The sequence below is a fragment of the Myotis myotis genome, unplaced genomic scaffold (assembly GCF_014108235.1).
Source record: "Myotis myotis isolate mMyoMyo1 unplaced genomic scaffold, mMyoMyo1.p scaffold_m19_p_1, whole genome shotgun sequence".
Lineage (NCBI taxonomy): Eukaryota > Metazoa > Chordata > Mammalia > Chiroptera > Vespertilionidae > Myotis > Myotis myotis.
The window spans coordinates 117,379,531-117,407,490 of NW_023416313.1; the positions used below are offsets into that span (position 1 = coordinate 117,379,531).

The 27,960-nt window shown below is 48.0% G+C and overlaps 1 protein-coding gene, 1 long non-coding RNA gene and 1 pseudogene across 5 annotated transcripts in view; 2 read left to right on the forward strand and 1 right to left on the reverse strand.

The window, feature by feature from the left end:
* PPCDC (phosphopantothenoylcysteine decarboxylase) lies at positions 1–27,917 on the forward strand. Of its 4 annotated transcripts, none has more exons than XM_036349314.1 (6): positions 1–98; positions 5,231–5,437; positions 21,847–21,942; positions 22,846–22,974; positions 26,733–26,901; positions 27,325–27,917. In XM_036349314.1, the coding sequence occupies exons 2-6, from the start codon at positions 5,252–5,254 to the stop codon at positions 27,408–27,410; spliced, it is 666 nt and encodes a 221-aa protein (XP_036205207.1). In that variant the 5' UTR covers positions 1–98; positions 5,231–5,251; the 3' UTR covers positions 27,411–27,917. The 4 variants fall into 4 exon arrangements, with proteins under 4 accessions (XP_036205207.1, XP_036205215.1, XP_036205225.1 ...); XM_036349332.1 differs by lacking the exon at positions 1–98 and adding an exon at positions 16,828–17,015 and having other exon boundaries at positions 5,310–5,437; XM_036349342.1 differs by lacking the exon at positions 1–98 and adding an exon at positions 16,828–16,938 and having other exon boundaries at positions 5,310–5,437.
* LOC118661469 lies at positions 14,422–14,520 on the forward strand (annotated as a pseudogene).
* The window catches only part of LOC118676058, a 38,183-nt gene continuing 33,431 nt past the window's right edge, over positions 23,209–27,960 (reverse strand). The window contains exon 3 of the long non-coding RNA XR_004974024.1: positions 23,209–23,428. This is a non-coding gene — a long non-coding RNA (uncharacterized LOC118676058). The remainder of the gene's footprint in view (positions 23,429–27,960) is intronic.

The following is a 27,960-nucleotide window of genomic DNA, read 5'->3' on the forward strand; positions in this document are numbered from 1 at the left end:
GCGAGATGCTTACGTGAAGTTGTGTGCCAATTAGAATCAGCGCGAAATCGACAGAGATAGTGCGATATTTGGGTTTACCCGAGACGCCCCTGGCGAGGGTGAGGAGTCAAAGGGAGCTGGGAAACGGGAGGGGATAAGGGTGGGAGACTGGGTCTTCCAGCGGGGCAGGAGAGAGGTCAGGCCGGAAAAGCTTCGCTTGCGACAGTGGTTCTGCGGCTGTGCCTATGTCCTCACTTTCGTGTGTGTGTTTGCGCGCGCGCTCCACCTCGTTTTCTGTCTATCTGTGACGCTCAGCTTGCACTGTGGGTCAGCATGTAGGGACTGTGGAGCCTGTGGGGACTTCATTTTCCTATATGTGCTCCTGGGCCTGAGCGTTAAGGACCTCTTTCCGGTTAGCAGCGGTTCTCAACCTGTGGGTCGCGACCATCAGAAAACACATATAGCATATCAGATATTTACATTATGATTCATAACAGTAGCAAAATTACAGTTATGAAGTAGCAACAAAAATAATTTTATGGTTGGGGGTCACCACAACATGAGGAACTGTATTAAAGGGTCGCGGCATTAGGAAGGTTGAGAACCACTGGAGAGCCTGAAGTGGGGAATTTGTATCTTGAGTTCTCATCCCCTCTTTGCGCTGGTAGGCAATAGTCCAGTGCTGTTTAATCTAGTTTAAATGGGGACCCTGTCAGTTCCCCACACTTAACGTTTGCCTTAAAAAAAAAAAAAGGGTATCATGATCCTGCCTCCAAAAAGTAACAGGGACTGCCGAAAGGACACACTACTATCTTTTTTTATAAAAAATATTTTTATTGATTTCAGAGAGGAAAGGAGAGGGAGAGAGAGAGAGACATCAATGATGAAAGAGACTCATTGATCTGCTGCTTCCTGCAGGCCCCACACTGGGGGTCCAGCCCCCAACCAGGGTATATGGCCTAACGGGGAATCCAATTGTGACCTCTTGGTTCATAGTCCATGCTCACCCACTGAGCCATGGGGTCATCTTTTGGTGAAATAGAAAAAGGAGAGCCCTGGGATATTTCTGTTATCTCATAGATCCACCGAAAAGTACCGACTGGCATTTAAAAATTAGAGTGAGGCCAAATTTTGTCAAGAGAAAAACATCATGCTGTTTTTTGAAGTATTGGAGGCCCATGCCAGATAATGGGCAGGAGAGATTCCCATGTTGGGAAAGTGGTGGTGTCTTGGAAACAAGGGTTTTCCACATTTCTCCTTGTGGCTGAGAGTAGGCAGTACTCAGTCTCTTGCTAGTAGCCTGTGCATGTGAATATTATCTATCTCCTCAACATACAGTGTTGAGGAGGTTCTCCTAATGAGATTACTGGTGCAGCAAAGTCAAGTATTCTGGCCTCTGGTTTGTGAGAACAGTCTTAGAATGCCAAGGTCTTGAGTGCTGCCTGAAGAGTTCCTTGCCTTTCTTTGGGGGAGAGGGTTTAAAGTACCCCTGTGGCCATGAGACTCCTTTTAAAAAAATATATTTTTATTAATTTCAGCGAGGAAGGGAAAGGGAGAGAGAAACATCAATGATAAAGAGAATCATTGATCAGCTGCCTCCTGCACACCCCACACTGGGGATCCATCCCCAAACCCAGACATGTGCCCTGACTGGGAATCAAACTGGACCTCCTCGTTCATAGGTTGATGCTCCACCACTGAGCCATGCTGGCCAGGCCATGAGACTACTTTTAATGGCTCTGGGTTTGGGGACATGGTGACATTTTAGGGAGCGACAAGAGGTTCATTATTACTGAGGCAGAGTAGAGTATGCTGACTGGTGGGAGATTGGGCTAGAGCAGAAGCCTGGAGCCAATAGTGAGGGGCTTGGACACTAGGCTAAAGGATTCAAGCGCTTAATGTATGCTGGATCTCTGCCCACCCACCCCTGAGTTACATTCTCCTTTGGTCCTAGGCCCTGGCACCTCATCATTCCTATCTTGGGCTGGGCTCATACCCTGTCTGGCCCTTTCTTAGCCCTGGTTTGCTCTGGCTCCACACCTGACCTCATTGTGACTGGCAGCTCCCTGAAACCTTTACTTAACTCTGCCATAATGAAACTCATCATAGGAGACTTACACACCATGACCCTGCTACAAACTGAGGCTCTTTACTCTGCCCAGCCCTGTCTTTCTAAAGGACAGAGGAGTTGCCATTTTTTTTTCTGTGGCTTACCTGCATGGCTTGTGCCCTGGGAGCTTGAGGCTCAGTAATCACAGCCTTCAGCTCTGTAACCTCTGCCTGCCAACTCTTTCTGTTGCTTAAGAGTTCCTTATGAGTACTCAGAGCCCAGGGAAATGAGGCACTGTCTACAGCTACCTTGACTATGCAGATAGGTGGTTCTAACAGGAACTGGACAGAGAGTAACAGGCTTACTAGTTTGTGATTTGATCTTTTGTGAGTATAAACAAAGAACTCCTGCCAGTTGTCATCCTCCATGGGATTATCAGATTGAATTGGTTTGACCTTGCTTTCAAATAAATGTGGATTAAATTATCCACTTTCTATTCCTCAAATATAATTCTCCCTGACCCCCACCTTTTCTAGAAAGGTAATTAAGTTTGGGTCCTTAGCAAAGATGGCTCCAGAGGCCTAGTAGTAAATCTTGGGCTGCCCCACCTACTGCGGGACATAGTAGAAATTACCAACATGGATTCCTGCCCTAAGTTTCACTGATTGCTTTCAGTAACCAGTTCCTTAGGGATATCAACTTGATGTGGTGGAGGTTCAGGGGCTGCATAGATGAAATTCACTTTCTGGTTTTGCAGGAATTTTTCTGTCCTAGCACCAGTTGGCTAGGGTAGGACAGGATCAAGATTTGAGATCTGGTAGGTAGGTTTCCCTAGAGCAGCGGTTCTCAACCTGTGGTTCCGACCATTGGAAAACACATATAGCATATCAGATATTTACATTACAATTCATAACAGTAGCAAAATTACAGTTATGAAGTAGCAACGAAAATAATTTTATGGTTGGGGGTCACCACAACATGAGGAACTGTATTAAAGGGTCGCGGCATTAGGAAGGTTGAGAACCACTGCTCTAGAGAGTCAGATGTGTGCTTCCATCACCTACTATGGGTGCTGATCAGCCTATTGATTAGTTCTGGGAAAAAGCTGGATAGTAGGCCCTCTAGACCAGGGGTCCTCAAACTTTTTAAACAGGGGGCCAGTTCACTGTCCCTCAGACCGTTGGAGGGCCGGACTATAGTTTAAAAAAAAAAACAACTATGGACAAATTCCTATGCACACTGCACATATCTTATTTTGAAGTAAAAAAACAAAACGGGAACAAATACAATATTTGTATTTGCATGTGGCCCGCGGGCCGTAGTTTGAGGACCCCTGCTCTAGACCTTGACAGTTGCTAACAGGGCTCTCCAGGCCCTAGAGTAGACTCAGTTTTGCTCTGAGCAAGCAGGGCTTTGACTGAGGCCCTGGTGTAGAGCAAAGATTGAGATCATTGGCAAATGGCACTTCGGGGGAGTCTTACTGAAGGGAACTGGCCTGTGTTTAACCCCTGTTGAGGAGGGTCTGGGCCTCTGGGAGACTTACAGGTAGGAGTGGGATAATGAACCCAAATGTGATCCTTAGCTCATGAGGCTGTGTGCCAGACTCTTGAAAGCAAATACTGGGCAAGAGGCCCTAGTGAGCCAAGGGGCCTGTGGTGTGAAGAGGAGGACCCTATGGGTACACAGTCACAGAGGTAGCCATTGGGCAACTTACAGGCACTTCCTCTTCAGAGTCTACGTTAGTGTCTCTTCCCCTGCTGATTCTGCCCATTTGAGGACCCTCTAGTACAGAGAGCCATTGCCACTGTCTTTCCTTCATTGACTCAAAGTTTTCTGCTAGAAGAAGCTTCAAAGATCACCTGGTCCTATCTCTGCATCTTCAGATGAAGAGACAGGTCCGGGGAGGGAAGTACCCTGGCCAAGGTTACACACCAGGTCATGAGCACAATCATGGACAGGGCCCAGGGCTCCTGATTCACTGGCCAAGTTTCTGTTCTCTGCCCCACCCTGTTTCAGAGGGTGCAGTTTATTATTCATTCAGCAGATGTTTAGGACCTACCAGGAGGCTGGTGGTTGGTGATTATACCTGGGCACACATTCAGGGGACTTGCTGGTGGCAGTGGTAGTGGTGGGAAGTGGAGAGGGAGAGGCAAGGAAACTGATGAACAAATTTAATTAATGATTATTAAAAAAAGTGCATCCCAGAGAAGGACCCATTTTAAATGATGTCAGATGTAATTCCTCTCTTCTAAACTCATCTATAGATTCCCTGAAGACAGCATCTGTCTTCTACAGTTCCTTTGCTCAGTGCTAGATGTAATTGGTCCTTAGAGATTGCTGCTGATGGAATATATCTTGCTGTCCCAGTCTTCAGAGTATAGGTTTTAGTGTGCCCAAGTTATCATGGGCATTCACGTCCAGCAACATCTGAGGGATAGAGGAATAAACCAATCAGCTGGTCTCACAGGGTGACCTACATCCCTTTATGCTTGTCTCTCCCTAGGCTTGGATTTGTAGAGTGGTGTCCAGTCTGATCTACAGGGACAGGGACAGAGGCAAATCTCTTAGCTCCCTGAAGCCCTCTGGCCCCCTTGTTGCTGAAGGTTCCACCTCACAGGCATTCTGCCACTCCCTTCAGTTAATCAGCCTGGCCCACTACAGTAGCTCCTTACCCTGCCCCTCCAATCTCACCACCACCAGGACCCCCTTCACACTGTCACCAGCACCATCTTTCTAAAATGGAAACTCACCCTTGACCTGACTTTACAGCCTTACCTCCCCATGCCCATTACACTTTAGCCTCACTACTAAGCTGCTCCCTGTTCACCAAGCCTGCCACCTTTCTTCACGCCTTTTCATCTTTGTAAGATTGCTCCACTATCAGTAACTTGCAAGGTTATTTCCCTCACTCTGGAAAACTTACTTGTCTTTTAGGACTCAACTTGAATGTTAATTTTTCCTCAGACAGTTACTATTGGCAGCCATAGTTCCTGGTATTGACCTTCCTCACAGTGCTGGCCACATTACATTGTAATTGACCTATGTGTGGTGAGGGTGTCTGGCCTTCTTATCAAACTGTGCTCCCAGAAGCTGGGACTGCTGATCCCTCAGGAACCCCAGCAGTTGGGAGGTTTAACAGGGTGCTCAATACATTTTGGTTGAATGTATAAATGAAGTGGGCACCCCTTGTTCTGCTTTTAGATTCCAAATCCTGACAGCTTTATGGAGCCCAGTTCTGGCAGGCTCCCAGAACTCGAAGCCACCAGACCCCACATGGAACCAAGGGCCTCGTGTCCAGCCGCTGCGCCCTCGGTAGAGAGGCAGTTCCGTGTCCTTGTGGGTGTCACTGGGAGTGTGGCGGCCCTGAAGTTACCTCTCCTGGTGTCACAGCTTTTGGACATTCCTGGCGTGAGTATCTTTACAAGACAAGCATGGCGACCTCTGACGTTAGAGAGTTGCTGGTCCTATAGCCAGCCCACTTTTGTGCAGTGCACAGGGTTTCTTCTTCTTAATTATGGTGTTTGTGGCTGTCTGTGTATATTGGTGTGAGGGGAACGCAGGGCACAGAGACCGAATTTGCCAGTTTAACCAGGAGCTGGATTAGATAGTTTGGACAGAGCTTAAGGGAAGACTGGGAAAGGAACACTGATAAGTGGAGGCAATGAGTTTCCATATGTTGACCCTGAGATTCCCTAACGTCCTGGCATGGGCGGAGGGCTAGCTGGAGAAATGGCAGCAAATTCTCTGTGTTCCCTTCTGCTTTGGGCTCCCTGCCCCTGCTTTCACTCTGTCTTCTACACTGTGGTTCTGTTCTCCCTCCTTAGATACCATGGCTGTCCTATCAGTCCAAGTGCATTGTTCACAGCTCTGGTTTAAATTTTGCTCCTTCAAGTGTTCATCCATGCCCAGGGGCCACTGCATTGTGTTCAGTGTGAGGGGTTTAATCCCCAGCCATTGGCCAGACCATCTCAACTTTAATCAGTTTAATATATTGGGGTCTGGGGTAGTCTTCTGTGGGAAAAGTTCTACGCTTTAAACAGTGTGAAAGCCAGCAGGTAACCCATTTCCTAATCTGGTATCCAAGTGCCTTCATTGACCTCCCACTGCCACACACTCCATTCTGAAGGCCTTTGCTTTGGCCATTCCCTGCCAGGCTGCACTGCCCTCTCTGTCTTTCCAAATTCTGCACAAAAAATTCATGTAGAAACCTTCCTGACCTGCCTCAACCCATGTGATTTTGCTCCCTTGCAAAACTCATTTAATGTATTAAAGTGGTAAGAACATTTTATTCAGAAAAGTTATGGCAGAAAAAGTTATTCAGAAAAGTTAAGCCCAGTGTAGAACTGGGCTTAATTCTGAATACAACAAGGAAAAGGGGGGATTATAGCCAAGGAGCAGTGTGGGAGCCAGTGGACGGAAAGATCGCTAAGAGGAAACATTCTGACTAAACTGTCCCAACAGGATTCTTGCTGAAAGCAGGCAGGGTAATCACACATCTTCTGGATGAGAAGCCTGATGAGATCCAGGATAGTCAGATATCGAGGGGGGTGGGGGTGGGCTTCTGGAGAAACCAACTTATGAGCAGGATTGTTGCTCTTGAGGACAAGGCTCAAAGACAGGCCAAGTCAAAAAAGTAGCTCACTACAGTTTGGTCAAGGAGAGAATCTTGATTAAGATGGGGAACCATCAATTGCCGTTGACACTGCTTGTGTTGTTGGAGACTAGTTTTGTGGAGTAGTGTTAAGCCACTGGGGCTTGGGTGATGCTTTTCCTTGATTGTTACCTGCACAGCTCCTGACGCAGGATGGCACAGGTGGGTGTACCCGGTGTGTCCAGCAGGGAGCAGTGCTCATCAGCAGATGAACATGTTGAGATTCCAGGCAGGGACTGGGAAATCTTTCACTAAACTTCTACCCAGAAAATCAGCCCCTCACCTCACACCCCCACCCCCACCTCCCAGGCCAGGAGAAGCAGTAAGGCAGGCAGCCATGGATGCCAGCTAGGCCAGATAGGAAAAGAGAGGAGAGTCTTGTGGCTATTCTGAGGCTGGCACTGGTGCTGCTGGGGCAGGGCTACCTGGAGCCTGCCACCCTCATGTGCCCTAAACTGTTGGTAGGAGCTAGCCAGCAGAGCCCTGAGGGTGGGAGGCCTGGAAGGGATTGCAGTAGCAGCAGCCTCTGCCATTGCCCCCTAGGGAGGGAGGAAGACACGTAGTTTCCCTTTCCCATAGCCCCAGAGCAAGTACATTTCCAGACTGGCTGGTGGCAGGGAGTCCTAGCCCAGGAAACAGATGGGCAGCTTCAGAGCTAAGGGAAATGGCAGCTCCACGCATCCTGGTTCCATGCAGCCAGCATTTATAGAGGTATGAAGAAAGGGTTGCCTGGGGCAGGAAGGTTCTCCAGCCCACTCCAGGCTTTTTAGCCTGGTCTGCTGAGGGACAGGCTATATCTGGAACGGGACTCAGTTTTCCCTCTCTGGCTGGAGTTGAAGCCAGAAGATGGGTAGCCAGAAAGTCACTGACCTGGGAAGAAGGATGTCCTGACTTAGCCTCATGGAGCCTGCTTTTTTTGGTTTAAAATTAGGATGACTACTCTCACCCATCCTTTTGGGCTCTTGTCAAGGCTCAGAAAGGGGAACACAGATGAAACAGTTTGTCATCTTGTGCCAAAAGCTAGGCACAGCTCCTGGCACATGAAAGCACTTAACAGTGTTTGTTTCCTGTCCTTCACTCTCTTTCCCCTTACTGTTAAGTCCTTTGGGCCAGCCATATGGGAAGAATCATGGGATCCACAATCCATCTGTTCAAGTAGAGGGCCCACATCCATGTCACCTTAGGCTCTTTCATCCTGCAGGTAGACAGCTCCTCAAAGAGCCTGGGTTTGTTGGTGGGGCCCTTGTGAGGTGTTGGTAACTAAGGGGGATCCCTGGCTTGCCTTGTGTTGACCCTGAGGTAGCACTTATCCACATTCTCTGATGGCACTGATCTCCCCATTTCTGCATCACCCCCGAGGAGCAATCTTTGTCCCTTGAAGCAGTCCTTCTCTGCTCTTTGTCTAAGTCATGGGTTCACATGCCAAGGCACCATTAGGTATACCTAGATTCTGACTAGCAAACAAGAAGCTGGGGTGTGGCTGCAGGGAGTTGAGTGATTCCACAGATGTGGCTCATAACTACTCCTGATTCACCTGTGTCCAGTCATCCCAGCAGAGCCACTGACATAGAGCCAGACCAGGGAAATTGTGAGGGCATGAGGGAGAGGAATGGATTTGGCCTCAAGACTCACATACCAACTGTCAGGGAAGGGTGGCCACCAACAAAGTAGACTTGGAGTCTTTATGTGAGGTGGGGGGAGTTGGACAACAGGGGCCAGCCTTACCTCAAGAGAGGTAGCTGAACCTGTCCGGTGTAGCTCAGTGGTTGAGTGTCAACCTATGAGTCAGAAGATCAGGGTTCGATTCCTGGTCAGGGCACATGCTCGGGTTTCAGGCTCCATCCCCAGTGCGGGGTGTGCAGGAAGCAGTTGATCTGCTGGGGTCCAACCCCAGCAGGTCCAGGGGTCCCCAAAGGTGAGGACGGAGTCGGCGAAGAAGGAATGACACGGAGACAACGTTCAGTTGATCAGCAGCCTAGCCAGGATCTCTAGCCAGGATCTCCAGCCAAGTTCTGGTCTGGATCTCCAGCGAAGTTCTGTTCAGGATCTCCAGCGAAGTTCTGGTTAGGATCTCCAGCCAGGTTCTGTGTCCATGTTCTCTTGCTAGGTTCTCCAGCCAGGTTCAGTCACCAGGTTCTAGTCAGGTTCTCTTGCCATGTTCTATCCAGGTTCTGTAGCCAGGTTCTGTCTCTAGGTTCTTCAGCCAGGTTCTCTTGCTAGGTTCTGTGGCCAGTTTCTGTCCAGGATCTTTTGCCATGTTCTCTCGCTAGGTTCTGTGGCCAGTTTCTGTCCAGGATCTTTTGCCATGTTCTCTCCAGCGAAGTTCTTCTGTCTCTAGGTTCTGTGTAGGTTCTGTGTCCTGTTGTCTTGTTACATCTGTATTTATACCAGTTGATTCCAATCCTATCAATCTCTATTCCAAAGGTTAGGGCGTTTCTTATCTCCATTCCAGGGAGTAAAGATTATGTAGCTTAAGCATGATTGTTCGTAGTTAAAGTGATTAATTACCTGCCTGGCACTTAGTTAAGGGTTTTTTTATTTTTTTATATTTTATTGATTTTTTACAGAGAGGAAGGGAGAGAGATAGAGAGTTAGAAACATCGATGAGAGAGAAACATCGATTAGCTGCCTCCTGCACATCTCCCACTGGGGATGTGCCTGCAACCCAGGTACATGCCCTTGACCGGAATCGAACCTGGGACCTTTCAGTCCGCAAGCCGACACTCTATCCACTGAGCCAAACCGGTTTCGGCTAGTTAAGGGGTTTTATTCCCTCCGTAACTTCAGGGGAAAATCCCTACCTGGGGAAACAACCTTTCTCAGAGAGGTGACCTTGGTTAAAACACATAGTGCCAAGAAGGTGAGCAAACATATTAAGAACAGTATGCCATATATGCCAGGTCCCTTGAAACCACAAGGATTGACGGCTCCCGGCACTGATCAATGATTCTCTCTCATCATTGATGTTTCTCTCTCTCCCTTCCTCTCTGAAATCAATAAACATATATATTAAAAAAATAAAAAAAGAGGCAGCTGAGTGTAGAGAATTTCTCACTCTGGGACCCTGGGCAAGTTAGTTCTTTATTGCCTCAGTTCCCTCCCCTCCCCTCCCCTCCCCTCCCCGCCCCTCCCCTCCCCTCCCCTCCCCTCCCCTCCCCTCCCCTCCCCTTCCTCACCTGAGGATATTCTGTCCATGGCTTTTCAGAGAGAGGATGGAAGGGAGGCAGGAAGGGAGGAGGGGGGAGAGAGAGGTGAGAGAGACACATTAATTGGTTACCTCCCACATGTGCCCAGGTTGGGGTGTGGAGTGAACCTGCAACCCAGATATAAGCCCTTGGCCAGGAATCGAACTCCCGACCCTTTGGTGCGCAGGCTGATGCTCTAATCATTTAGCACACTAGCCAGGGCTGGCCTCAGGTTTCTTATTCATGCACTGAAGAGAAGCTACTCAAATGACCCATCTACAAGACCTCTTTGGCACTAGTGATAGAAGATTCTAGATGTAAGAGCACAAAGGACTAGGGCCCAAAAGCATCTTGAGAGAAGGTCTTGGGGGGAAGGAGCTTCGGGATTTTTTGCAGTTCATAATTGTCATGTAATGGGGTGGCAGTTAGTGTGAGTTATCAGTCAGTTTCTGCCCTTTGGTTGGCATCCTTCTCACTTGGGAGGAGAAAACAGATACCTCTAGCTTTGCTAGGGCAAGCATCAGCAGGGCTGAGAGCCAAAAGGGGATTTCTATTTTTATTATTATTAAAAAATATTTTTATTGATTTCAGAGAGGAAGGGAGAAGAGAAAGAGAGATAGAAATATCAATGATGAGAGAGAATATTGGTCGGCTGCCTCTTGCATGCCCTCTATGAGGGATAGAGTCTGAAACCAGGACATGTGACCTCCTGGTTCATAGGTCTACGCTCAACCACTGAGTCATGCCCGGCCAGGCTGGAAGGAGATTTCTAAAGGTAGAGGAAATCTCTCACTCAGGGAGCTGGCAGGCTCTGAGCTTAGAGAAGGATACATTTCTAGAATGCCCATCAGGACATTCAGAGTCATCAAGAGGGAGGGAAAGAGTGCTCTGCTCATGTAGTATGAAATAAATTCTGCTTTTCTGGAGGACTATTTGGCTATGTCTAGAGAAATCACAAATGTTGACAGCCCTTGATTCACCTATAGGTCTGAATCCTGTGGGGTATATTTATAAACATCCATTTGTATAAAGAAATTGATTATAACATTTTTTATAATTTCAAAACAACAATGAAACAGGAAACAAATTGTCCAACTATAGAGAGGTGTGGTGCAATTATGGTCCAGCCTCTCAATGGACTCCTTGGTGATGGTTTAGAAGAATGAATGGATGGATCTCTGTGTGCTGATGTGGGACAATCCTTAAGATATACATGAATGAGCAAGGTACAGGACTTAGCAAACAATGGCCCCAGGCCAAATCCGGTTTTGTGGCCTGTTTTATTTTTTCTTTTCTTTTCTTTTTTTTTTTTTTAATATATTTTATTGATTTTTTACAGAGAGGAAGGGAGAGGGATAGAGAGTTAGAAACATCGATGAGAGAGAAACATCAATCAGCTGCCTCCTGCACATCCCCCACTGGGGATGTGCCCACAACCCAGGTACATGCCCTTGACCGGAATCGAACCTGGAACCTTTCAGTCCTCAAGCTGACACTCTATCCACTGAGCCAAACCGGTTTTGGCATATTTTTTCTTTACATTTAAAAAAAAAAATTGATTTCAGAGAGGAAGGGAGAGGGAGAGACAGAAACAGCAATGAGAGAATCATTGATCACTGCCTCTTGCACGCCCTCTACTGGGGATCGAGCCCGCACCCTGGGCATGTGCCTGACTGGGAATTGAACTGTGACCTCTTGGTTTATGGGTCATTTTTGTATGGCCTGTGAGCTAAGAATGATTTTCACATATTTAAATGGTTAGAAAAATCAAAAGGAGACTATTTTGTGTCACACTAAAGTATAGGAAATTCAGATTTAAGGGTCCATAATGTTTTATTGAAACACAGCCACATGTACTCATTTATGTTTTGTCAATGGCTGCAGTCTTGCTGCTACAGAGTTGAGTAGTTGTGACAAAGTTTAAAGTAGTATTTGGCCCTGCCTGGCTGGTTTGGCTCAGTGGTTGAGCATCTACCCTCTGTATATATTTATTTTATTTTTAAAGTCAGTCTCTTCAGCAGAGAAAAGGAAACCAGACTTGCCAACTGGTTTCAGAAGGAAATCACTATGAATACTGGGCAAAATACAGACAGGAAGCTCATATAAGGGTGTGGCCAGGCATTGGTCACATCACACAAAGAGGTTCAGGTTAAAAACATTAGATATAAAAACTGTTCACAGTGGTCTTGCCAAAAGACTGTGCACAGAATTGCCTTTCAGGAGCTCTGTAGTATGTGGGCGATTGTTTTAATGCCTAGCCCTGCTTCTACTAGGTCCTAGGAGTGTGTAAGAGAAAGCTGAGGAGGGTTCCTGCCCTCAGGAGTTGTTTTTGCCCTGCCAGGACTCCTTGGCATTTGCTGGGAGAAAGGTCAGGTTGAATGAGTCAATAGTCTGAGTAATTTAATATCTAGAAGGTAACACAGCTTGCTTTTTATTTTCTTCAAATGTGTGCAAACTTGGCTCCCAGACCTTTTGACAGAGTGAATGAAAATGAAAAAACAAAGCCCATAGGGCTGATGAATCAGATCAAGTGACATCTCTCTAAAACCAGAAAAACTGGCCTGGGCCTGCTGGACAGCACTGGGGTCAGGGTCACTTCCAAGGAGAGGTGGCTACTTCAGTAGGGTCAGGGTAGGAGCACTGGAAAGGATGGACCCATCATATACTTTCCACATTACTCTTTAGGTAACGACAGTGACCCCAGGAAACTCCCTAACAACTGTGTGCCCTGGGAAGGTAGCCAGAGAGGGATCAACTGAGAGACTGGGGGAGGAGCTTAGAGGGAAGATCTCAAGCAGGGGCTAATCCCCAGTGTGGGAGCCCTACCTGGCACCCTCTAGGGGCCAAGGACAGGCCCTGAGGCCCTGAAGGTGATGTAGAAGGAAAGAAAGGGTAGAGCTGAGATAGAGGAGGGAGCCCCTAAACACAGCCATTACCAAACGGAATGCTTCTGAAGGCTGGGCCCAGGCACAGTCTTCACTTGAAGACCTGGCAGGCAGTTTGGGAGTTGGGGAGAGTAGGGGAACTAGATGTTCAGGATGAAGCTTTCAAAATTTCAGGATAGAAGAGGATGAACTGGGACATTCTTTTTTATTTTTAATTTTTTTTATTTTATTGACTTTTACAGAGAGGAAGGGAAGGGGATAGAGAGTTAGAAACATCGATGAGAGAGAAACATCGATCAGCTGCCTCTTGCACACCCCCTACTGGGGATGTGCCCGCAACCAAGGTACATGCCCTTGACCGGAATCGAACCTGGGACCCTTGAGTCCGCAGGCCGACGCTCTATCCACTGAGCCAAACCGGTTAGGGCTGAACTGGGACATTCTTAAGTGGCAAATTGTTCAAGATGGTTGGGAAACTCTTAGAAATGAGAAAGTGGCACCCATGAGGAAAACAAGGCAGTGATTAGAAACTGATATAAGTACCTGGAAAGCCCTCTGTTGACAGAGATTGGAAAACAGATGGAGTGCTCACTTCAGCAGCACATACCATATTTTTCTGTGTATAAGATGCTATTTTTTTTATAAAGTCATTAGACTGAAAATTGAGGGGCATCTTATACACGGAGGAGCATCTTATACACGGAGGAGCATCTTATACACGAAGTCACCCGAGGAGGTAGCCACAGGGGTTCGTGGCTGCCCATACCTTGTCAAACAGGCTTCCTCCAATCCTGAGCCTTATTGTTACTGACATCAGCTGATGCCGTAATTGGAAGTGGAGGTGAAGAGTATGCAGATGCAACAGAGACCAGAGCGTTCTGAGCCCATAAAGATGTCAAAAAATAAAAAGATAAATACCGGTAAGTGATTGTCTTACTCTGTCTACGGCCACACCACCCTGAACGCGCCCGATCTCGTCTGATTGTCTTACTCTGCAAAATTCAAACTGAATGTAATCAGCTATGAAAAAGAACATGGAAATAGAGCTGCAGAGAGACAATTTGGACCTCCTCCCACTGAGTGTCTGATCAGACAGTGGAGAAAACAGGAAGAAAACTCATTAAGATGCCAAAAAAGAAGAAGGCCTTAAGAGGAAAACCAGCAAAATGGGCAAACTTGGAGCAGGGGCTTAAGACTTGGATTATAGAACAGTGCCAGAGTGGCTTATGTGTATCAACCAAGCTTATTCAATGTCAGGCAAGAATGTTTGCAAGCAAAATGAACATTGTTGATTTTATAGGAAAGGCAAAATGGTGCTTCAGTTTCATGAGGAGAGAAGGGTTGGCCATGAGAACACGAACAAAGTTAGCTCAGAAAATGCCACCTGTTTATGAGGATGATCTCACATATATAGACAGTGACTCATAAGACAGCAGTGATACAATAGAAGTTGAAGAAATTTATATGTCTGGAACTAATAGTGATGAAGAAGAGAGCAGTGATGCAACAGAGGTTGGATAAAGGGATATGCTGCATAATATCATAGTACTGGTATGTAAACATTACCTACTGTAATTACTAAATAAAAATGTGTTCTGTTTTATGTTTAAAATACTGATTTCTTAATTTTGGGTAGGAAAAGTGGGGGTCATCTTATAGTTGGGGGCATCTTATACATGGAAAAATACAGTATACTAAAATTGGAACAATAGATTATCATGGCCCCTGTGCAAGGATGACATGCAAATCCGTGAAGCATTCCATATTTTTTATGTTCATAGCAGCATCTACACTAATAAAAGAGAAACATGCAACTTGGTGTCACTCTGCTACACCCACAAGCCACGCCCACAAGCCAATCAGGTGTGAGTATGCAAATTAACCCAACCAAGATGGCAGTGGTCACGTAGCTGGAGCGAGCAGGAGGCTTGGGTTGTCCCCGGCAATGGAGGAAGCCAAGCTTCCCTGCCCACCCTGGCTGGCCCTGGGCTCCGCTCAAGGCTACAAAGTTTCAATTATAGAAGATAAATAAATCCCAGATACCTGCTTCCCTCAGCCCCTCACCCAGGCTTGTCACACACCCCCAGCGGTGACCCTCACCCCATGGGGGTGTGGCTGGCCTGCAAACCACCACAGGCCCCTTGCCCTGGCTGCCCCACGCCCCAAGGGAACCCCCACCCTGGTCCAGGACACCCTTTAGGGCAAACCAGCCGGCCCCCACCTGTGCACCAGGCCTCTATCTATACTAATAAAAGGGTAATGTGCTAATTACACTGGGAGACCTTCCAGGAGACCTTCCGATGTTCTTCTGGACAAAGCCATGGTGGCGGGGCTGAGGTAGAGGCAGTTAGAGGCCAAGAGGGGAGGGCAGTTGTGGGTGATCAGGCTGGTGGGGGGCGGGGCTGTTGGGGGTAAGCAGACCAGCAGGGAGGCCAGTTGGGGGCAAGCAGGCCGTCAGTGGGGGTCAGTTGGAGGTGATCAGGACAGTGGGGGCCCAGTTTGGAGTGAGCAGGTCAGCAGGGGGGCAGTTGGGCACGAGCAGGCCAGCGAGGGGGGGGGGGCAATTGGAATCAGGCTGGCGGGGCTGGACTCTGGGGGCAAGCAGGCCAGCTGGGGGGGGGGGGGGTCAGTTGGTGCCAAGTAGGCTGGTGGGAGGGGCAGTTGGGGGCGAGCAGGCTGGCAGGCAGAGTGGTTAGGGGCGATTAGGCAGGCAGGCAGGTGAGTGGTTAGGAGCCAGCAGTCCTGGATTGTGAGATGAATGTCCGACTGCCGGTTTAGGCCCGATCCCACAGTGGATGTCCAGCAGTTGGACATCCCCTGAAGGACACCCCCTCCCCCATGCACGAATTTCGTGCACGGGGCCACTAGTTATTTATAATAGCTAAGATCTGGAAATAGCCCAAGTACCTATCAGTAGATGAATGGATAAAAAAACTGTGGTTCATATACACAATGGAATACTATGCAGCTGTAAAAAAGAAGGGTCTCTTACCTTTTGAGACAGCATGGGGAGTATTATGCTAAGAGAAATAAGCCAGACAGAGAAAGACAAGCATCACATGATCTCACTCATATGTGGAATCTAATGAACAAAATAAACTGACAAACAAAATAGAACCAGAGACAACAAAGATGCAACAGCCTGACATGTTTTAGAGGGAAGGAGGGATGGGAAGAGATTAACCAAAGGACTTACATGCATATATGCATAGCCCATGGACACAGACAATAGTGCAGTGAAGGCCTGGAGAAGGGGTGGAAGCGGGGTAGAGGGGGTCAACGGAGGGAAACAAGGCGACATCTGTAAAGCTTTCAACAATAAAAAATAAAGAAATCAGTTGGGGTGAGGGGAGAACACAGATGGAAAGGAGGACATGTGACTAAACATGAAGGTTTATGTGGTCCAGATTGAGCTGAAGCTTGCAATGAAACAGGACAACCAAGAGGGCTGTTCCATGTATTTGGAAAAAGAACAAAACAATGCCTGGTGCTGGAGGCCAATGGCATAACATTAGGATGGAAAGAAAGAAATGGGAGGGACTTGAGTCTTGTTTTGTTTCCGTTTTTTCTTTTGAACTTGAAAAAGTAGGACAGATGGTGATAGGAGGGACATGAACCCCAAGTTGAGTGATTCATCTTCTGACCTTGGCAAGGTCACCTGGAGTACTGAAGTTATAGTTGGTGACCTACAGGGTGCGTTAGAGACAGCAGAGGGCCTGGGCCTAAAGATGACTAATATCCATTTAGCAAAACGACAAAGGAGGTGGGCTCCACAGATATCTATAGACAGGGCTTGTAAGCACTTAGGAAATGGTTTGTCACTGGGCTTGATTGGGCTCATTGGGAATAAGGCATACCCATTTCAGTTTTTTTGAATATCAGACAAAGTATTTTTGGATTTTAGGTAAGGTTTTGATGTAACCTTAGGACATCCCCTGACCACCTGGTGATGTTAGCATATTTATAACCACTTAAAGATTTTACTTGGGAAGGATTCTTCCCCACCCTCAACCCTAGACTTATGGAAGGGCCCTGCTCTTGTCTTTGTTCTGTTCATGATTTGAATTCGTGTTTCAGGGCTCTGCTGATGGTGGTGCTGGCGGAGAATAGGCCAAGAAGAACAGGCCAAGAGCTCCATAGACTGAAACAGGGGACCAACTCTGGAAAGGTGGATTTTACCAAGGAAAAGTGAGAAACTGCATTTGGGACTAGAAGAGTTAACTGTGCAGATGCAGTTTAGGGCTTGTGGCTCAGTAGCAACATGGGTGAGAAGAACTCTTAATTTTTTTTTTGTGGATTGCAAGCTCCATATACATCAGCAGGAGGATGTAGCTTCTAGAAGTGTTAGTGTGGGTATAGGCATTGACAGACACTCAATGGGTTCTATGGATGTGATACTCCAGGTTCCCTGAGCCTAACGTTGGGACACCTCAAACTCCTACAGGCAGAAGAGATGACTCCCACCTCTGAGTTTTTCAGTTCTGGAAAATTTCATTTCTTTTGTAATTTTCTCCCCTCTATTTTTCTGTTCTTTTCTGGAACTCATTATGTGTCAGATTTTGGAATTCTGGAGTTGATCTGATTTTTTCACCTTTCCCCCCTGCTATTATCCATTTCTTTATCTTTCTATTTTCTGAATGATTTCTTCTAAACTTATATTGAGTTTTTAAATTTCATTATTTATAATTTTCATTTCCAAGAGTTCTTTTTCCCCTCTGAATGTTCATTTAACAAAAATGGCATCTGATCTCATCTGATCTGCTTTGAATCTACTAATACCTCTTTCCAATTCCATATTCCAAAAGTGTTTTTACATATATTAACTGCTTTTTTGTTTTGTTTTTGTTTTTGTCCTCTTCTCTTTGTTCTTGATGGTTCATACTATTTACAAAATCCCTTTACTCTTATTTCAGGGGCTTTGGGAGGGAGCAGAGTTTAATCCACCTTATTTAACTGAAAGTTTATTCTTTAATTTAACATATTCTTTTATTTTTTTAATCCTCACCCAGGTGTGAAGATATTTTTGCCATTTATTTTATTTTATTTATTATTATTTTTTTTTATTGCTTAAAGTATTACAAAGGGTAATACATATGTGTCCATTTTATCCCCCCGCCCTAGACAGTCCCCTAGCCTCCCCTATCCCCCAATGTCTTATGTCCACTGGTTATGCTTATATGCATGCATACCAGTCCTTTAGTTGATCTCTTACCCCCCTACCTCCTGCCCCACAACCCTCCCCGGCCTTCCTGCTGCAGTTTGACAATCTGTTTGAGGCAGCTCTGCCTCTGTATCTATTATTGTTCAAAAGTTTATAATGGTCTCTATTATCCATGAATGAGTGAGATCATGTGGTATTTTTCCTTCATTGACTGGCTTATTTCACTTAGCATAATGCTCTCCAGTTCCATCCATGACGTTGCAAATGGTAAGAGTTCCTTCCTTTTTAGAGCAGCATAGTATTCCATCGTGTAGATGTACCACAGTTTTCTAATCCATTCATCTACTGATGGGCACTTAGGCTGTTTCCAGATCTTAGCTATGGTGAATTGTGCTGCTATGAACATAGGGGTGCATATATCCTTTCTGATTGGTGTTTCTGGTTTCTTGGGATATATTCCTAGAAGTGGGATCACAGGGTCAAATGGGAGTTCCATTTTCAGTTTTTTAAGGAAACTCCATACTGTCTTCCATAGTGGCTGCACCAGTCTGCATTCCCACCAGCAGTGCACAAGTGTTCCTTTTTCTCCACATCCTCTCCAGCACTTGTCGTTTGTTGATTTGTTGATGATAGCCAGTCTGACAGGTGTGAGATGGTACCTCATTGTTGTTTTGATTTGCATCTCTCGGATGATTAGTGACTTTGAGCATGTTTTCATATGTCTGTTGGCTTTCTGAATGTCCTCTTTTGAAAGGTGTCTATTTAGGTCCTTTGCCCATTTTTTTATTGGATTGTTTATCTTCCTTTTGTTAAGTTGTATGAGTTCCCTATAAATTTTGGAGATTAGGCCCTTATCAGATATGACATTGGCAAATATGTTTTCCCACACAGTGGGTTTTCTCGTTGTTTTGTTGATGGTTTCTTTGCCATTTATTTTTAAAGAAAGAGTGAAGGGAGGGGGGGGGAGAGGAACATCGATGTGTCACAGTGATTGGTTGCCTCCTACATGCGCCGTTGCGGGGAACAGGAATCAGACCTGTAACCCAGGTATGTGCCCTTGACTGGAATTGAACTTGCCAACCTCTGATGTATAGGCCAACACTCTAACCACTGAGAAATTCCAGCAATGGCTATCCTTTTGTTTTAAATCTGCCTTTTTAGGCACATTTTGATGTGAGTGATGGATTTTAAAACATCTAATATGAGGGTCTGAATTTTGATCAGGGAATTTTTTTTAATTAAATCTTTATTGTTCAGATTATTACATTATTACTCTTTTTTCCCCTCATAACTCCCCTCCTCCCAGTTCCCACCCCACCCTCCGCCCTCACTCCCCACCCACTGTCCTCATCCATAGGTGCACGATTTTTGTCCAGTCTCTTCCCGCATCTCCCACACCCCTTTCCCCCCCAAGAATAGTCAGTCCATTCCCTTTCTATGTCCCTGATTCTATTATAATCACCAGTTCATTCTGTTCATCAGATTATTTATTCACTTGATTCTTAGATTCACTTGTTGATAGATGCATATTTGTTGTTCATAATTTGTATCTTTACCTTTTTCTTCCTCTTCCTCTTCTTAAAGGATACCTTTCAGCATTTCATATAATTCTGGTTTGGTGGTGATGAACTCCTTTAGCTTTTCCTTATCTGTGAAGCTCTTTATCTGACCTTCAATTCTTAATGATAGCTTTGCTGGATAAAGTAATCTTGGTTGTAGGTTCTTGGTATTCATCACTTTGAATATTTCTTGCCACTCCCTCCTGGCCTGCAAAGTTTCTGTTGAGAAATCAGCTGACAGTCGTATGGGTATTCCCTTGTAGGTAACTGAGTTTCTTTCTCTTGCTGCTTTTAAGATTCTCTCTTTGTCTTTTGCTCTTGGCATTTTAATTCTGATGTGTCTTGGTATGGTCCTCTTTGGATTCCTTTTGTTTGGGGTTCTCCACGCTTCTTGGACCTGTAAGTCCATTTCTTTCACCAGGTGGGGGAAGTTTTCTGTCATTATTTCTTCAAATAGGTTCTCAATATCTTGCTCTCTCTCATCTTCTGGCACCCCTATAATTCTGATGTTGGTACGCTTGAAGCTGTCCCAGAGGCTCCTTACACTATCCTCGCATTTTTGGATTCTTTTTTCATTCCGCCCCTCCGGTTGGGTGTTTTTTGCTTCCTTGCATTTCAAATCATTGACTTGATTCTTGCGCTCCTCTGGTCTGCTGTCGGGAGTCTGTATAATATTCGTTATTTCAGTCCGTGTATGCTTAATTTCTAGTTGGTTCCCCATCATAACATCGAGGGTCTCATTAGTTTTCTTGTAGATCTCATTAAGTTTATCGGCGGCTTCTAAACAGTTCTTGAGAGACCTTAAAAGTGTGGTTCTGAACTCTATATCTTCCATTGACAATTTTGTCCTGTTTCTTTGTCTCCGCATTTTGTTATGCTTTCTTGGTGCACCCCCTAGTGGTCTTTGTGCGCAGTCTTGTAGTTAAGCCTTGATTGTTGTAGCTAATACCAGGGAGGGTTTGACCTCCAGGCCAAGTGGCTGTGAGAATCAGCTGTGTCTGCAGTGAGAGAACTTCTGTCCTCTAGGGAGGTGCTAATCTAGCCTTTGCCTGAGGCTATCCGGCAAATGCCTCTGTGCAGGGCTTGGGCAGGGCGGGTCGCACAGGATCAACAGGGTGGGCTGGAGAGAGCAGTTATGGCGGCTCTCAGTCCTGTCCCCAGGGGCTCTGCCTCTCTGAGTCCCAGCACCCGCTGCAAACCTTGGAGAGAAAGCTGTCCCATGACAAGCAGGAAAGAAATGAGAAAAAACCTTGGGGAGACGGAAGGGAGGGCTGGGGACTAGGTTAATGGGCATAGGCACACCTCATCCAAAGAGACAGCCATCACTCAATCCCACTAAGTCGTTATCAGTAGGAATATGGGTCCAGCATTGCCAGAGCTTCTGATTTTCAAGAGAAGCCAGGAAAATAAGTTTTCTATGTGAAATCTTTTGATTTGTATATACTGGCTCAAAAATGTTTATAACCCCATGCAAGCCAAACAACATGTCTGCAGACTGGATCTGGCCCAGACACTATCACCCATGACCTCTCCTCTGGTTAGTCAATGATTCTGACCTTGTCACACTTGACATTTCTCCCTTCTGGATAAATGTCCCCCAAACGTGTTATTTCCTACATCCTTCTCACAGCCACCTCTTCTGGGCTCCTTTACCTTGAGTACCGTTCACATTACCATGTGCTCTTTCTCAAGGCCATCATTCTGTTAAGCACCTTAACCATCCCCCTTGTTTGCATTGTTAACTTATCTAGTAAATGAGTAGTATGAAGGTAAACTTTGTTCTTGCCCCATGCGTGTAGGCACGTGATGTGGGTTTGGTTTTCCTGGAGCCTGTCTGCAGCTGGAGCCCATGAGTCCTGGTTCTTAGAAGTACGAGAAGAAACTGCCTACTCTCTCGCTGGCCATGGACACAAACCCTGTGCCAGGCCCCAGCTCCCAGTGCCTTCACCTGCAGAGGGCAGGGCTTCAATGTGGTCCAGAGCTCAGGACCTGTGAGCCTCCTTGGGATGGCCACTCCTGCCAGCCATGGCCTCTGGATTGCTCTTGCCCTGAGTTTCTTTCCCATCTGGCTCTGCTCTTGCCTCATTCTGCCGGAGCGGCAGGAGCCTGTGGCAGCTGCAGCTTTATATACATTGCACAGTTGATGGCTGATTCCACAGTAGCTCCTTGATAGGGAAGTGAAACAGCCACACCTGGTGGGGCCTGAACTTTTGGTGACAGTAGAAGTAGTTACGGAAACTGCCAAGGAGGGAGAAGTCCTCTCTGTAGCTAGGCTATGAAGAAAGCTCTTGCCTGGCCTGGTCCCACATGGCCTCCAGGAGTGGCTCTGATAACATGTATCACCCCCCACCCCCACCTGTTTTTTCTTGGTGACAGCTGGAAGTAGCAGTGGTCACAACTGAAAGAGCCAAACATTTCTACAGCCCCCAGGACATTCCTGTCACCCTCTACAGCGATGCGGATGAATGGGAGGTCAGTGTTGGGGGTCCCCAGGGCTGTGTTCCATCATGTGTCTATCAATAGGACAGGACTGTACTCCTGCAGCCCATAGTCCTGGTGGTCAGAGCAGACAGACCAGGCTCACGTCAGCAGTTAGGGCCCTCAAGGCAGAGGTGATGAGGAAAACAACTGTCTAGCTTCTGGCCTGTGGGAGGCCTATAGTCTCCCCCCACCCCAGGCAGAGCTCAGCGTTGGCCCTGAGCCTGAAGTTGAATGCCCTTGGGCTTATCTGGGCTGATACAACCACAGAAGAGCTCTGTTTCCCTCACCATGTCCCCATGGCTCCCAATGTCAGGGCTGTCCAGAGTGCCTCACTTCCCACAGCCTACATCTGCTCTCTCTCAGAAGGGTGGGCACTGGCTGATTCACCAGACATTGAGTGTGGGCCTCAAAGGGGTGCCCTGCCAGGCATTTTTAAACATTCTACGCCTAGAACATTTCTGATTGGTCCGTCTTCCCCAATTCTTCCCCTCCCCCATTTCTCACTGCCCCAGACATTTCTCACTGTCCACTGGCTTAGACAACCCAAGCATCCGCCTCAAGCAGACAGGGCAGGAGTTCCCTGCCAGATGTCAGTTCTCTTGAAAACCAAACCATAAAGGGAATAGCTTGGAAAGACAAGGGGCGTTTGTTTTCTTAGGCCTGGTTTCTCTCAGGCTATTGACTCTGCAGCCAGTGCTCTCACCAGCTTAGCTGTGAGAGGGAGTGGCAGTGGATTTGGGCAGGGTTGCTCATCAGGTGGTCTTCCTCCAGTTCCTGACTTAGTGTCCTTGGCCTCTGTTTCCTCCCCCCAGGTCCCCCCGCCCACACACACACCTCCTTCCCTCCACCAACAGAGTGGTCTGCCCAGTGACCCCATTTCTTTCTCCTTGCCAGATGTGGAAGTGCCGGTCCGACCCAGTTCTCCACATTGACCTTCGGAGGTGGGCAGACCTTATGCTGGTGGCTCCTCTCGATGCCAACACTCTGGGGAAGGTGGCCAGTGGCATCTGTGACAACTTGCTTGTGAGTGAATCCCTGTGCCCTCCTTCCTCCTTGAACCTCTCTCCCAGTTTGCTGAGCTATAGACTACCTTTGTGTAAGGTTCTCACCTTGGAATCCTTTTATCATGGTCCTGTTTGCTCAGAACACTGTCCCTCTGCCCCCTACCCATCTCACCTATGCTCTGACAAGTTGACAGAAGGTGTGGTGGATGGATGGACTCGACTGTGCTTTCTGAGGCTGTCCACCACTCACCTGCCCTTTGATGCTCAGCTCTTCTCCCTTTGTCCTTCATTCATGGGCTGCCATTCTGTCAGTCTCCTGGCCTAGTTCCATTGCCTGCCTTCTCACTGGGATCTGGGTATCCACATGGGCAACTAATAAGAGTGTTTACTTCTTCATGGATGTTTCACACACATTTATCTCTTCTGTATTTAGTCACAGGTGGAGGTGCAGTTTTCCTATGTATCATGGAAAGCTGAGAGAGGAAAATAGGAGAAAGACAGGGCAAGAGTGTGAGCTTATGGATGATGGAGGAAAGGAGCACAAGTTCAGCTGTGCAAAGTGGGATTGATAGATCTTCAGGGAGCTATTGTCCTTAAAGAAACTTTGTGTACTTGATCATCCTGGAAGAAGTTAGGCATGATCTCTCTCCTCCCTCTGCCTTATTACCCTACCTTTACTCATTTATTGAGCTTTTACCTACCATGCACTGGACCCATGCTGAGAGACACACAGGACACAGGGAACTCACAGTCTGGAAGGAGAGGGTTTTTGTTCACTCATTCAGGTGAGAAGGGAGTATGCTCTGGTGTGTGGCCCAATCTTCAATGTTTCCAGTCAGTCATTTGACAATAGAGTCACCACCTTGCACACTAGTTGGCATATACTTATTATATGTATGAGATAATTAGTAATTTTACTGTGGCAAACAGCCTGGAGTTTTTCAGAGTTTAATATGGTGAAGAAGTGAATAACGAAGCTGGGTCAATATTTTGGGGGGTCAGATAGGTTAGTCTCCTCCTATGCTTGTTGTTGGCACTTAAGGCACTTTGGAAGAATCTACTAGTGATTTAAGCATTATTTGAGTAAGAACACAAGGTGACCAGAAGAAGGGCAGCACACAGGTTGTGTGGCCAGAAGCAGGGTAAGGGAGTGCAGAAGGCTTCCCAGTGGGGTTGGTGCCAGGGCTGACAGGGCAGCTGGAGCCTGTGAGCCTCCTGCCACTTTGATTTAAGTGGGTCAGAGTTGTATGTGACCAGCACTGTGTTACCAAACCTCTAGGCTTCCCACTGCTAGTCAGCAGCTGGCTGATGTGGCGAAGCACACCAAGCTCTAGGACTTAAGCCCCAGCCTAGGCTGCTCTCTGAGAGGGCTCCCTTCTTCCTCCTGAAAGTTCTGCTTTCCTTTTTTTCCTTGAAGCTGCCATTGCTCCTTGAAATCTTTGGAGTTCCCTCCTCCTGAGTTGGCTGAACAGTAGAATAAGTTCCCAAGACCAGCGCCCAGATCATTTTCCACAAAAGGTTTCACTTGAAGGCAAACTTAAAATATATATCCTATCTAATAAAAGAGAAACATGGTAATTAGAGTACAACCGCTACCCTTCCCATTGGCTAATCAGGGCGATATGCAAATTAACTGCCAGCCAAGATGGCGGCCGGCAGCCAGGCAGCTTGAAACTAACATGAGGCTTGCTTGCTTCAGTGACGGAGGAAACCAACGTTTCCTGCCTGCCTTGCCGGCCTCTGAGCCTGCAGTTTGAAACATAGTTACAAATATAGAAGCTAAACAAAACCCCAGAAACCTGCTTTCAGCGAGCCAGGATCTCAGAGCTGGAGTTATACATTGTTTCGATTATAGAACCGAAACAAACCAGATACCTGCTTTCAGGAGCGGAGGCCTAAGAGCTGGAGCCTCAGAGCTAAAGCTGCCCCAGAATAAAAAAAAAAAGAAAAAAAGGAGCGGTTGGGAGCTTCCGTCACCCACCAGCCTGAAAACAGCCCTCAGCCCCTCACCCAGACTGGCCAGGCACCCCAGTGGGAACCCCCACCCTGAAGGGTGTGTGACCAGCTGCAAACAGCCATCATCCCCTCATCCAGGCTGGCCAGGCACCCCAGTGGGGACCCCCACCCTGAAGGGTGTGTGACCAGCTGCAAATAGCCATCATCCCCTCATCCAGGCTGGCCAGGCACCCCAGTTGGGACCCCCACCCTGATCCAGGACACCCTTCAGGGCAAACCAGCCAACCCCACCCATGCACCAGGCCTCTATCCTATATAGTAAAAGGGTAATATGCCTCCCAACACCGGGATCAGCGGAGCCGCGAGGCCTCCCGGCACTGGGATCAGTGTGACAGGGGGCAGCGCCCAAGCCCCTTTATCTCCCTGTGGCTCTGTGTGTGACAGGGGGCGGGGCCACAACCTCCCTATCTGCCCTGCTCTGTTCCTGACAGGGGAAGGCGCCCCAACCCCCTGATCAGCCCTGCTCTGTGCCTGATAGGGGGGAGCTCCCCAACCCCCTGATCGCCCTGCGGCTCTGTGTGTGACAGGCTGCGGCGCCCCAACCCCCTGATTGGCCCTGCTCTGTGTGTGACAGGGTAGAACCATAACCTCCCCATCGGCCCTACCCTGAGTGTGAGAGTGGCGGCGCCCCAACCCCCTGATTGGCCCTGCTCTGTGGGTGATAGAGGGCGGCGCCCCAACCCCCTGATCTGCCCTGCTCTGTGTGTGACAGGGGGCGGTGCCCCAACTCCCCTATCGGCCCTACTCGGTGAGTGACAAGGGGGAGCTCCTCAACCCCCTGATGGGCCCTGCTCCTTCCTTCCTTTCTAGTGCCCAGAACTTGTGGTGCTATTAGAGCAGTGTGCTGAGTGTGAATCTGTGTACTGGCCTCTGGGCCTTTTGTCATCTGACCTGCCCTCTGGCCTACTCAGTCCTTGGCCCCTTCTTTGTGGTAAACAGCCAAGAAGATCCAGAAAGAGGAGACTTCCTTGGGTCACCAGTCTAGCTGGGAGCTGGTCTCCTGATCGGGATCCAGGCCTTCTCTTCGCCCAAGCAGATTCCCAGGGGCAGAACCTGAGTTGCTGAATACAGTTTTGGCCAAACAGAAGTTATGATGGGAACTAATGCCCCCTTTCTTGCCTCTTGCTGCCAGAAGGTTTGGAGGAGCTCTGGTTTGTCCAGGAAGCCCTGAGCTTAGAGATGAGGTGGACAGAGCAAGAAAGTGTGGGACATGGAGGGGTTCGGTTTCTGCTCTGATCAGTGTGTTTTATTTTGAGGACACGTAGAAACCCCAGCCCAGCCCTCACCCCACCCTACATGCAGTCAGGGGGCTCTTCTAGGTATACTCATGACTTTTGCAGAAGCAGCAGGTGTCATGGGGCCAAGAGAAAGTGTGACTGAAACTGTCCACTCATAGCTTGGTTGCTGAACTCTGAGAGACATTGGTGGGAAACAAATGCTGGTGTCTGGGTCGATGCAAACAGCCAGATCCAGAGGCTATGTGCTGTCCTACTTCCTTCCTGTCCTCAGGAGAGGGCAGGGGCACTGAGAAGGGTGGCATAGGTCCTGGCCTCTTCATTTCATTGTTCTCTGAACTCCCCTCTCTTTTCCTAGAGGGACATGAGACAGCTCCCTGCAGATAGCAGCCCTCAGTCATCCTAACCTCAGTCATCCTAACCTCATGGCTGCTTGTGACCCAGAGGATGGTGTGTAGGATTTGGAAGGGTTGGGGAGGATGGCAGCTGGAACAGCAGGCGCCCCCTTCCCCATCCTTTTTCACAGACCTGTGTCATCCGGGCCTGGGACCGCGGAAAGCCCCTGCTCTTCTGCCCAGCAATGAACACTGCCATGTGGGAGCATCCTCTTACCTCGCAGCAGGTGGGCCAGCTCCAGGCCTTTGGCTATATCGAGATCCCCTGTGTGGCCAAGAAGCTGGTGTGTGGAGACCAAGGTGGGCACCTGGCCAGGCTTACAGCCTGTCCTCATGGCCCATGGTCAGATCTGGATTAAGATCCCAGCCTGTTGTGACCTCAGGCAAAACCATTCTCCTCCGAGCCCAGCTTTCTCATCTGGAAGATGGAAATCAATTCCTTCCCCCTCAGAGTTGTTAGGATTAAATGAGATAGTTCATGTAAGGTGCATGGTATCCCTGGCACACAGCCCGTGCATAGTTCATGACAGCTACTGTAACTGTTTCCGGGGCCTGTCCTGGTGGGTTTCAGAAGGATGTGAGGGTCTGGCTCAGGCAGAAGGTCCTGTCCTTCTCAGGCACTGGGGTCTGGGTGGAGCCCTTGGGGGAGTACTGGGTGGGATGGGAGTCGGGGGTGGTACCCTGCCTCAGTCTGCAGGGCCACAGCAGAACTTTGTTCCCTAGGTTTGGGGGCCATGGCTGAGGTGGACACCATTGTGGACAAAGTGAAGGAAGTTCTCTCCCAGCATGCTGGCTTTCAACAGGGTTGAACCCAGGATCTCTCATGTGTGTCCCTCTGTACCCAGTGTGTTTTCAGGCCATGTCAGTGAAGGTGGACATTGGCAAAGTATGGCGGGAATTCACCTTTGCTGAGTAGGGGTCTAGCCTGGGTCTGCTCCACAGTCTCCAAGGGCCCGACCTGCCCCGAGGTAAATTGGCCCAGGTCTCAACTTCTTTCAGCCAGAAGACTCCTTGCTATCTGGAGTTCCTCCCCTCCTTTTCCTGGGATGGTTCCAGCAAGCCAGAGGGGCAAGCTGCTGCATTGTCCCTGTGCCTCTAGGAGGGGACTGAGGAGTGACTGGCCAACCTGATTCCACATTGTGCCCAGGAACCACTTTTAGAAATGGTCTCAGCTGGAGATTCCCAGTGTGACGGGCCCCTGGCTAGGCCTTTGGAACTTCAGCTGCCCTGCAGGGTCAGGAAAGCCTACACGTTGGAAAGACCCTGATCATGCTGTAAGATTGGGGGTACTGGGAAATAAAGAAAAGTGACCTTTTGAGAGACTCCTTCCTTCTTTCACAGCCCATCTGTGGTCTCAGA